This window comes from Orcinus orca, chromosome 2 (genome assembly GCF_937001465.1).
Source record: "Orcinus orca chromosome 2, mOrcOrc1.1, whole genome shotgun sequence".
Taxonomy (NCBI): Eukaryota; Metazoa; Chordata; class Mammalia; order Artiodactyla; family Delphinidae; genus Orcinus; species Orcinus orca.
The window spans coordinates 127203889-127215982 of NC_064560.1; the positions used below are offsets into that span (position 1 = coordinate 127203889).

General features: G+C 47.6%; 1 protein-coding gene across 5 annotated transcripts in view; it reads right to left on the bottom strand.

The window, feature by feature from the left end:
• Positions 1-12094, bottom strand: part of ACIN1 (apoptotic chromatin condensation inducer 1) — a 33163-nt gene that overhangs the window by 3567 nt on the left and 17502 nt on the right. For 2 of the 5 annotated variants that reach the window (XM_033411587.2, XM_004283175.4), the window contains 5 exons: positions 6027-6168; positions 2530-2572; positions 1492-1625; positions 1245-1397; positions 99-240 (listed from right to left, as the gene is read on the bottom strand). In XM_033411587.2, coding sequence (XP_033267478.1) covers positions 99-240; positions 1245-1397; positions 1492-1625; positions 2530-2572; positions 6027-6168 — 614 coding nt within the window. Of the gene's footprint in view, positions 1-98; positions 241-1244; positions 1398-1491; positions 1626-2529; positions 2573-6026; positions 6169-7641; positions 7941-12094 lie in introns of those variants that run through there. The other 3 variants (XM_033411589.1, XM_004283176.4, XM_033411586.2) reach the window with 3 other exon arrangements.

The following is a 12094-nucleotide window of genomic DNA, read 5'->3' on the forward strand; positions in this document are numbered from 1 at the left end:
ACACGAGGCAGAAAACATTAAACGCTTTAAAAGAGGTCCAAATAAAGCGCTCTGGGAATTCAGGGGGCCACATGTTTCACTCATAATGCTGCACCTACCTTTCTTTACTTCATGCTCCACAGGTGGGGGCAAGGCCACCTCTACTGAGACCTGGGGAGGTACAGGGGCTTCTGCTTCAGGCTCCTTCTCTTCTTCCTCCTCTTCCCTCTGCCCATTCTCCTGGCCCTCGGAAGGCACCACCTGTAAGGTATCAGATAACAGACGGATTCTTTTTTTTTTTTTAATTAATTTATTTACTATTTACTTATTTGGCTGTCCCGGGTCTTAGCTGTGGCATGTGGGATCTAGTTCCCTGACCAAGGATCAAACCCAGGCCCCCTGCATTGGGAGCGTGGAGTCTTAGCCACTGGACCACCAGGGAAGTCCCTACAGAGGGATTCTTAAACACCAAACAGGTACATTCTTTTCAGTTTCTGGTTTCTCGGGGAGAGATGGTGGTAAGTCAACCTAACACGCTTCTTCCACTAGGGAGGAAATTTCATTATTATGTTCACCTCCACCAGATCCTGGGATTTGTAGTGCCTCAACTCTGCCATGAGGAAAACTAAGGCAGGAATTGGTTAATTTTTTCTGTACAGGGCAAGATATTAAACATTTTAGACTCTGTGAGCCATATGGTTGCAGTTACTCAACTCTGATATCATAGCACTTAAGCAGCCGGAGACAAGAGTAAATGAACTGGGCTTCCCTGGCGGTGCAGTGGTTAAGAATCTGCCTGCCAATGCCAGGGACACTGGTTCGAACCCCGGTCCGGGGGATCCCATATGCCGCGGAGCAACTAAGCCCGTGTGCCACAACTACTGAGCCTGCGCTCTAGAGCCCGTGAGACGCGACTCCTGAGCCCATGTGCCACGACTACTGAAGCTCATGCGCCTAGCCCGTGTTCTGCAGCGAGAAGCTGCCGCAATGAGAAGCCCGCGTACCGCCAACGAAGACCCAACGCAGCCAAAAATAAACCAAAAAAAAGAATAAATGCACTGGGGTGGCTGTGTTCTTACAGAACTTTATTACAGGCTACAGGTTAGATCTGGTAGCCTGCTGACCCCTACCCTACAAGGGCCAACTCACCCAACCCTCTGCACAGATGGCAGACTTCCCTTCTAGGACTCCGCCTTAGCTCCCCATTCAGTTGCCCACTCTGCATCCATGGCCCCCTCCCCCAAAGTGGGGGGCAGGAGCCTTACCTGAGTGACGGTCCGGCATATTTTCAGCCCCTTGTCATGGGTCCCATCATCACCATTACGCTCTGTCTCATCCTCAGAGATTCGGGAGTCGTCAGCATGAAGATCCACAACAGCCTCCTGCCCCGCCAGGGGTTTGATGTCGGGGATGAGGCTCTGGGACACAGATACCCCCCACCCCGTTACACTGGGCCCATGTCTACTCCCACGTCATGTCTCATCCTCCCTTCCCCGGCCCCTCCCACCTCACCTTGAGTGATTCGGTGGTGATACTGATGGAAGGTTTCTTCTGTGTGGTGGCCGTGCTGGCTCCCCAACGCCGCTTCCGACTAGGCTGGCCCCCCTCTGTGTCACTGTTTCCAGCTGGCACCCCCTTGGTAGCTGCTGTCCCCAAGAAATAGGACCCCACAGTTAGATGCTCTCAGGCCCTCTGCTGGTTCACACCACAACACCCACAGAGAGGCTTCGACTGGAATTTTAGTAAAAGGTTAACTTAAGGAAACCACATTTGGGGACTGGGGAAACCATGCTTCAGAGTAAACAATAAAAGGCCTAGAGCCACTTCCTGAAAGATGAAAACTACTGATCTCTGAAGGCAACAAGGAAGAGCTAACTAGGCTGGTAAGCAATTTAAACTTTTAGTGGTAGAAAAATCTAAAGTACTGGGGAAGACAGATTGAGGACGACATGGGAATGAGAAAAACAAGACTATGTGATACTAAAATCCAAGTTAATTTAATTTTAGATCATGATGTGACCTGGTCATGCTTGAGGTTATTTTCATACTACAGATTGATATATTTCAAGTCATAAAGACCTATTACACTTTTGTCAATGAGGAGTTCCTCATTGGCAAAATGTTAAAGATGTTACTGTTGGAGGTGTGGGCACTCTCATTTTCTCAGATGCTCTCTTAGAATAAAGTATAAACTGGTAAGCATTTTATAGGAATCCCTCAAACCCACTCCTCGTTCTGAGGGTTCAGACATCTGAAATAATAAAAGCAGGAGGACTAAATAAGAAATGGTAAGACATCTCACGGTGTATCTCATTAGGGTTAAGAAAGAAGTGTGGCTGGGGAAAAATAACAAGGATTGTTTGTGAAGTTCTGAATTTTAAAATGAAACACTACCTACGCCCAAAAGATGTAGATTTGCTGGGTGGAGGTGGTGGGATGGCAGGGGGCGACGCAAGAATGCCACTGACGGAGAATGGGAATCTACTTCTCTATCAACTCTGATTTTTATGGTATTCCGGACCTGTATCAGGGATTTGGGGCTAGACTTACAGACAACGGAGATCTTCCTCTTGAATGATTTGGGCAGCGAGCTCTGTATAGAGAAGAAAAGGGGAAAAAAGAGAAAGAGACACACCCCACAGAGAGGGGGGAAAGAGGTTAGATGGGGCAGTCTTAGCATAGGCTCCAAAGACACAGAGAGAGAGAGACACAGAGACAGACAGAGACCAAAACAGAAGCGGCAAACGGCAAAAACGAAGCAGAATCAATGCAAGTTAGAGAAAAAAATAAAACCAAACATCACAGCAGGGAAAAGTCATCTAGTCCATACCACACCTATGTATTAGCTTAACCAGAAATAAGCTGGAAGAAGAATTTCAGTAGCCTCCCAGCCCTTTAAAAGCATTGGTCATGCCCTCTTCCACTGTCTCTACTGGTCGAGAGGATGCCAAGCCCAACAAGCTATGTCCAGAGCTGGGTCATCTGGTCCTTCTAAGGTCTTCCTTGCTAACTCGAGGAAAACACGAGGAAACAAGGAAAACCAACTTTGGGATGGCACTTTGACAACATAACCCTCCTCTTCTTCTCAGTGCCCAGCCTGACATCCACTGACATTGGCTCTGAGTGGCTTGGACAGCAGACTGTTAAGACTGCCCAGATGCCCACCACACTGTGGACGGCAGCACCAGACTCACTGGAGATGAGCCTCCTGAGCCAATTGCCAGCAGAAAGAATTTAAAGGTGTCTTTGGTAAAGACAAGTTTTTATGCAGGGCAGACTGGCCCTAGGGAGTTTCAGACTTTCTGACCACTGTATGGAGCTCTAGCAGAGCCTTTACTGTTTCTTCTCCAAACAGGGCTTATGCCTTAGGGGCTCTGCCAAGGACCAGAAACTTCCAAACTTGCTTTTGAGCAAGTCTCTGCCCCAAACACTCAGTGGGAGAAAGACTGTGGACAGAGCAAAAAGAGGAAGAGAGAGAGCAAAAAAGGGAATAGAGCATTTTAGATTTAAGTGCTTATTTCTGGAAAAACTAAGACCTACCACCCTTCTAAAGGGTAGGGCAGGAACCCTCTTGATGAAATCCCTTTACCCCATCCACCCCCCAGCCCCGTTTGTGTCGTCTAACCAAGTCTCCTTGGTCTCCGTTAAGGGCCAGCCTGACCCCTAGCCAGGCCGCTCTCGATGGGTAAGTTAGTGAGAAAAAAAAAAACTCTTAATTAAAACAGGAAAAACATGAACCAAATAAATAAACAAATCCAATAAAGAAATCAGAAAAAAAGATAAAGAAAAAAATTAAAATAAAAGATTAAAAAAAGAGGAGAAAGAAGAAAATAAAGAGGAAAATAAACTAGGAATATGACAAATGTTCCAGGTACCATCTCACACCTGGGATCTTCAGTTCAGCCAATCGCACCTCACTGTGTACTGTATCTAGTCAACCGCCGGTCCAATCAGAATGAGCCCTCCCTGCTAGGCGCTGTGCAATTGGTGGGGGGTTGGGTTGGCAAAAAAGGTGGGCGCACGGCGTGGTGGTCAGCACGGCACTGCCAGAGTCCTCCCAGGGGCGCAGGGGGGGCGGGAGGGAAACGTGTGGGGGGACGCTGCCCAGTTTCCATGATGTCAAGACAGTTCACTGGTGGTGGCCAGGCTCAGCGAGGGGTACGGGGGAAAGGGGGCAGAGACATCAGTCCCGGCCCTGTAGGGGCATCATCTTGCAGTCCCTGATGAGATGGCCTGTAAGTAGCAGAAATGGTCCTGGCCTTTTATCGTGAGAGGCAGGACCCTATGTCCATCAGTGGCAAGCTGCAGCGACACCACCACCCAATACTTGGAATCCAGGTGATGACTCCAGAGTCCCTTTCTCCTCTGCCTGTAACTGGGGAGGGGGTCCTCTCACCGAGTGGGATCATGGAGCCTCTGTTGAAGGCAGCCTGGGGGTAGTAGGTGGGTAGCCCCAGGACCTGGCACACATTCAGCAGCAAGGTCAGAATACTTTTCTTCTGAGAGTGGTGTGTGGCATCTCCTCAGGGACTCCAGCTGAGACAGCGGTTCCAGTCAGGTGGGTGGATGAGCCCCTGCCTCCAGGGATGGAGGAGAAGTTGGAGCAACCAACATATGCTGCCCTTCACCATGGACAACAGGGACCAAAGGAAAGTCCATCTGATGAGCAAGTGGTGATACATGGCTGGGCTGTCATCAGCCTTAAATCTCTGGGCTCAGACCCTAGACTTCTCTGCAGGGTTCCTAGTCGTCACAGCTTAAGCGGAGAGCCCCACTCAGTATTTTACAGCATGGCACTGTGATCACAAACATTGACTCTTTAGGAGGTCTTGGTGCCCTAGATGGGGATCCCAACAGTCTGTAGCAAATAAGGCAACCCAGAGTCCTCAAAAGGGCAAGGGCGTGTGGGCAGGCGCCCCAGCACTGACACAAGCTCTTCTTGGGGTGTCCCAAAGAGGGAGATGATGCAAGTCCACCCCTTTCCAAATGCTTTTTGCTTTCTCAATACAAGTCTCTCCAGAACAGTGCTCTTCTTGGCCCCCTGATGTAAGCAAGGCAGGGAGGCAAAAGGGGGCCCATCACAGGATCCCATACACATGCCCCCCTCTGGCCAAGACACCTGGATAGCAGACTCGGCTGACTGGGCAGCTCAGGAGCAGCGGGTGGGTCCAGAGGAAGAGGCGGCATCAGCGATTGGCCAGTTGGGCAGGGTTATATTTTACGGGCGGATTACCGTACATGAGGTACTTGGACAAAGTTTTACGGGGAAGAAGGACCTTGTAATAAATAATATTCTGCACATCAAATCACGTTCACCGGCCCCCACCCCCGCAACACACACCAAAGAAAGGCTACACACACAACAGTCCCTCCCACCCTATTACCCTACTCCCAAACCCAGCTAATTCTTGCTCTAATTACTTTAAGAGCCAAGAAGACTTCGCTGGCTCTGATGGGGGGAGCCCCCTGAATTGGGTTCAGGACACAAGATAAGATATATGCCAAAAAAGTAAGTAAAGAGGTCACAAAAATGGGGAAGGGGCCTTTGGGATGACCCCAGGGGCTGGCTTCTAAGTAGCTACATCTCTGCGATGAGACCACTAGGGGGCAGATGAGGAACAAAAATTCCTCAGCATGGTGGTCAGCTGAGAACCACCACGGCCCACTAGATGGCGCTGATCTCCAACACACTTTTAAAAAGGAGGGAAAGCTAGAGGGGTTACCACAGGGAGAAGCTAGAGAAGGTAGCCGGTAAAGCTGAGCCTGGGTCTTAAAGGGCCATTAACTGACTTTCCCGCTGGTTACAAACTTCCCCACCTGCACTACTTCCCCAACAAGGAAAGGGGAATAAAGGAGCCCTGTTCCCATCACAAGGGGTCTCCCTTGCTAAACCAGCGAATTCTCCCTTGGCCCTATCCTGATCCGAGTCTTTGCCTAGTCCCTTCTTTAAGCTATCCCACTGTGTACGAGGGATCACCGGAGTGCTCTATTCTTTCCCCCAGGTCCACTCCTGCCCACCCACCCCAGCAGGTGGCTTGGATATTTACCTCTTTCTTCTCCTCATCCTCGGCACTGCCCTCTGGGCGGTCATCATTGCTGACTTGGTCTGCAATAGGCATGGGGGGCTCTGGAACCTCATTTTCAGGTCTGTTTTCACTTGTGTCCATGGTCACTTCCTCCTTCTCCTCACTGTCAGTATGGGGAGAGGTTGGGAGGGAAGGGCAGGAAAGAACCAAGGGGAAGAGAGAGCAAGACGTTAGGTTTTGGGTCAAGGAAACCCCCATGCCTCATCACTTGGGTGGGATTGGGAGGGCTGCTTTTTAGATCAGACTAGAGACCTTGTCCCCCCAGGAAAACCAGGAAACGGTTTTCCTAGGGGAAAGAGCACAGATCACAGCAACCACATTCACTCACTGCCCAGATGGGATAAAGCTGTGAGGTGTGGGGTCAGGGTTCCAATGTTCTTAGGTAATTCACCAGAGTACCCCTATATGAAGAGGAGAAACATCCCTCTCTGCAAAGTCCCTCAAAAGTACCTGTGATTTGCCTACAACCCCGTGGCCTCCCTAGACCTGGGCGCAGACACCTTTACTTAGCCAAACTGCATGAGAAACTAAGGGAAGCCTGATTCCTTAAAAAGAGGAGAAAGAACAGCCAGGGCTGTGGCAGATGATCCCAACCTTGGGTTTAATCAACTGCTTAGTAAGTAAAAGCCTACTGACCCTCAGGGTCTGCAGACACCAGGAATGGAGAAATGGTGGGGGTGAGGGCTGCAGGGAGAGGAAGGCTGGCGAGGGTTCAAGCTTCAACAGGGACCCCCTCTAATCCAAAAGGAAAACAAAAACTGCCAGACAGAGTATGAAAGCTCAGAGAAGCACCAGGCCACTTTTACCTGCTCAGAGGTGTAGGAATTGTTCTTACATTCGGCCTTCGCCCAGTTTCTCCCACTCCCTTATTCCAACTTCCAAGAGATAAAGAGAGCAGGCCTCCCAGTCAGGACACACCCTCCCCTACACCACGCATCCCCCCCACAAACGCTGAACCCACTCCCCCACCCCTCTGAATCACACAAGTCAGCTCCCATTGCAGGCAACGAATCCCAGAGGTTCACTTCAGATAAACTATCTTCCCATCTTCTTTTTTCTGTCTTCATCCTGAACTTCTAACTCTAATCTCATCCCCACTACCACCCAAACACTGAGGGGTAAAAAAATCAAATCAAGATGATCAGGGGCCTAAGTCTCAAGAGAGGGGAAAGCAAGCCTCCCCAGGCTGACCATCACCAGAAAATTCGGCATTCTCGGCAGGCTGCCTGACACCCAGAGGTCAGAACAGCCTCCCCAGAGCAGGCAGGGAGGGATGCATGGGAAGGGGGGGAGGAGAAAATCGGAAATGTGCCCCCAGCTAATAGGCTCCCACAGAAACACGAGATTCAACTGCCTAAATCTAAAGAAAAGTCTTATCCAAAAAATACCTATTTCCCACACAGAGAGGGCAAGTGGGGCCAATTAGAAACCGGGCAGGAAGGACAAAGGGGGAAAGCAGAATGACTGAAGACAAATCAAAACGAAAAGACGGAATGAAAGCCACGGGGAAGAGAAGGGAGATGAGAGGAGCTAGAGTGGTGGGGAAAAGGGATACATGGAAATGTGAAGCTCTCACCCTTCTTTGCTTTCTGATAACATGATTTTTTTTCTCCCCCTGGAAGTGCTGTTTATCCCTTTCTGGAATGGAAGAAATAACAAAAACCAAACAAAAAAATCCTAAAAACTTAAAAAAAAAAACCAAAACACCTTCCTTGTCCCAAGATCCCACCACCTCCTCCCCAACCACCCGATCCAGAGAGAGAAAATCGAGATGCAGCAACTGGGGATCCAAAAAATGGTAAATGGAAGAGGAGATGGTGGTGGTGGTGAGGGGAGGCTAAAATAGATCTGGCTTTTAAGAGATAAGCGTTAAGTCCTCACGGCAAACCCCGAATTCAGCTGGATTGGTCTCTCTGGAGAAGGAGGAGGAAGAGGGCCAGGCTGCTGGTAGTGGCTGGCTCTATTGTATTGGCGGAGCGGCGGCGATCAGCCGGAGACATGCAGGGGAGCCATCTTGCCACTTACCCAGCAGCCCGTGTGTGCGGATGGGGGAGGGCCCTGCTGCAGCAGGGGAGGGGAAAGAAGAGAGGGAGGGCGCTGAGTGAGCAAGGCTCTTATCCTCCGGCAGGCCACAAGGAGCTCACTGCTGGCTCAAAAGGCCTGGCCTTTTTCCTTCTTTTCTCAGGTTACAACAGCTACCGAGGCCTAACCCCACAGGGAGAGGGTGCTCTCTCCTCCTTTTCCACGGGGGCGGGGGAGGGGGCTGGGTGGAGAGGACATACAAAGTTACAGCTGCTTGCTTGGAAGATTCCAGAGAATAGAAGGAAAGGAAACAGCAGAGCTGGGAGTGAAAAATGATAAGAAGGAAGATAACAAAGCCAAAGTTGCAAAGAGACGGAGGGGAGGGTCAAGAGCACTTTTTAAGTGCCCACCTTCCTCTATCTGAGAAGCCAGGCATAGAACACTGAAACCAGATCAGCTGGTTCAAGGTGGGGAGGTGGGATGAGATTTGGCACTATCCAATCACTGTATGGTAACTGGCTGCTCACCACGAGCAATGACCACGTATCCTCTCTTCAGGGAGATGGAAGGAGTGGATAAGGAGAAAGTTCCTTTTTGAATTACCAGTAGAGGAGGGGAGAGGTGTCTCTGAAGAGAAGACAGACAACTTTGTTTCACAGAGTCTTTAATAAGGTCACCCTGCCCCAGGGTCTGCAGGAGCCAGAAAGGAAACGGATAAACAGGGCAAGGGGACCTTGGGTAGAAGGGCTCCAAAATGAGGGCTCTGAAGTAGATAAGAAACTGAAATGAGAGGACTGTTATTGGGGACAGGGGTGGTGGTGGTGGGGTGTGTGCCGATCTGCTGGGCAGAAAGTGGGAACTAAATGGAAATTACTAATCAGGGGCATCTTCAGACTAATGTAAAATGGGAAGTTGTCTCTACCCATTCAAAAAAGCACTCAGTAGATGCTCAAAATGCCCATTTGTTGACTGCAAAGGTGCTCCTTTTGTATCCCAGTGGCAGTAAAGGTTTAACACTAAGACAAGCTTCTGTGTACTTAACCAAAAACTTAGTATTATCTCATTTGTAATACCAGAGCGTTTAGTCAAAACTGAAATTTCCTCCCTGCTGCTTAAAATCTTAAACTTACATGTCAACTGCATGCTAAAGCAGTCGCGTTTATACATCACACTACAGCTCCTTTTCACTGAGTGGTCCCTGGCTGCTCAGTAAGGTTGAGAGCTCTGGAGTCAAACTGGCTGGGTCTCAATCCAGGCCTCAGCCCCACCGCACACAAGTAGCATAATATTGGGCAAGTTCCTGATCCCCTCTGTGTATCAGTTTCTTAATCTGTAAAGTAGGGGTAATAACAATACCTATCTCATCTAACAGTGTGATAAGGATTTGCTCTTAGGAGTCTGGCTTGGAAGACACCCCAAGTCAAGGTAAGGATATGCATAAAACACGTGTACGTTTAATAGGCCATTATCTCATTTGGTGACACCTAGGGAGCTTTTTTTTTTTTTGAGCATCCTCAAAGAGTAGACTGCTCTTTCTCTGATGTAAAGGCACTAATTGGTTTGACAGTTCTCAGCAATGCCCTCATCACTGTCTAGTACCTGCTGGTTTACTTCCCTCTCACCTCTACCCTGCAGAGTTCCTCAAGGTCAGAGACTGCATCCCTTGACCCCTAGCCTGGGGCCTAACGCAAAGAAACGCTCAGTAAATATTTCCCAATTAGGTTGTCATTGGGGGTACCAAGTGGATATTTTAGTAAATCCTCGCTGAATTAAAGGTTTTCTTCTTAATAAGTATTTTTGGATAGAATTCCCACAGACACCGTTATCCTACAGAGAAATGTTACCTTCAAACATCTTCAAATACATGTTCCCTGTCCATCAATTGTCCTAAAATTCTTTCAGCTGCCAATATGCCTCTCCAAAAGTGGCATCCCTGGAGGAAGAATCTTCTTTCAATTGGAAATTCTATCTCATTTTTTTCAAGAATTTTATGACGTTATTCTTGGCCTTAAGACAATGAGTTTGTGCTGTCTACTTCCCCATGATCAAACCTGTGGGACCGAAGAATTCCCAAAACTTTATTTTCATAAGAAAAAGAGGAAGCCTCGAAATTATCCCAAAATGGGACTCAATCTACTTGCAGGACTAGTCCCAAAGCCTTCTTAGCTATGGGTCAGAGCCCCACACAGCTTTTCTTTGTAGTCCCTTTTATGCAAAAGGCATCTCCTTTCCCACTATTTAAATTCTTGCACAAATATTTCTGATACCTTTGAAAAAATAAGTGAAACTGCATAGGGATGGGGGTGGGTGATATCTACCCAAAATTAAACAGTGCACAAAGCATTTGTATACCAGAAGAAAAGGACAGAACTACTTACGGGCTAATAACATCACATTAGAGTTCACATCTGAATAGGAATGAGATTCAGAAAAACTAATGGAAAGGGAAATTTCTATAGACATATATGTTTGAGCTTTAGTTACTATAGAAAATTCAGAAGGAACTGAGGACCTGATGTGACATTTAATAAGAAACAGTGGGATCTGACTACCCTTAGGCAGTGAGATTTAAACATAGCATACCCTCAGGAGCATACTAGTCCCAAGATAACCCAGGTCGGTATGGTTTTAGAGGGTGTGTCCTTAGATACCAACTTCTCAGTGAGCAAACTATTGGTAACAATAAATTTTACTTTTTAAAAATTATGCATCATTTGGCATACTGGCACTGTAGGTCCCCTGAGGAGTATCAATTACACTGTCATACTGGCTTAAAGGACCATTTCCTTCCTCCTACTCAGGCGAAAAAACAAATAAGCATAGTGCCAAGAGCCCAACGCTGCTATTGCCTGCAAGGTTTGTGTATACAGGAAGGTTGTATTTAGAAAAATTGGGGTTTGAATTAACTATTACTGGATGATACAGCTGCCCACACAAAGTTTTTCCTTTCCCTTTCTTTTTCTTTTTCTCTATGTTTTTTAATGTAAAAAGAGAGTACCATTATTTTCTGCTGTATGAGGAAGTTTTTGTTGTATCTATAAGCAGGCAGAGGACTAGATTCTGGAACGGGGCTCAAGTGAAACAGAACTGAGGGCTCACAAATTCCTGCCCCAAGAAATGAAAAAGATACCTTACCTCATAAACCTAGAATTCCTCAGGGCACAATCAGAATCACAATGGATTTAACCAAGCACAGCCAAAAAAATTTAGGCAATCTCTTCCAAGTGGTGAGAGGTCCTTGAAGTAAAGTCTAATTTTTTTTTAACACTTTACTGAATCAACAGGCCCCAGCTCTGTTTTTTTTAAAACTCATGTGACTTCTTGTTGAGATAGAGAGGAAAACCAAGATTAAGCTACAAATGGTCTTTTCCATTTAGCACTCACTGTTGATCCCACTTTTAAAACTGGCCAGGGCTCCAGAGATCACCAGGCTGAACACTAGCACTCTAGAGGGCTGAAAGACCAGAAGGAGTGTTGTGAATTAGTTTAGTACGGCCTCCAGAAATGTAGGCAAACTTCTCAAAGATTCATTTACCAAACCCAGTGCCAGAAGAGCCTATGGGTTTTGAGCATCTCATTTTGTTAGGCTGCTGCATAGACCATGTGGAAGGTAGGCAGAAGGAAAGCAAGTAAGAGCGATGTGTGAGAGCTACTTCTGAGCTCAGACTGCATTTCTAACCTATGGGCTGCTCCACCGAAGCTTGCTTAGGCAACAATGGACAATCTCAATATTTGCCCAAGGTGCCACTTGCTATCACCATGCCAGAATCAATGTGACTAGATAAGCTCAGTCATAAATGAAGATCAAAGCCACGTTTACCTGAGGAGAAAAACTCTGTATATAACTCCAAGGTTCATTTGCCCTGGACTTGCATGCAAAAATCCATTAAATAAGGTGCTTCAAAACAGCACAAAGTGCCACTCTGTTGCCAGGATCTCAGAGACCCACAGGATTTGAGGACAAGCAAGCAGCTTTTCAGAAAATTACTTGCCTCTCAAGGTGCACA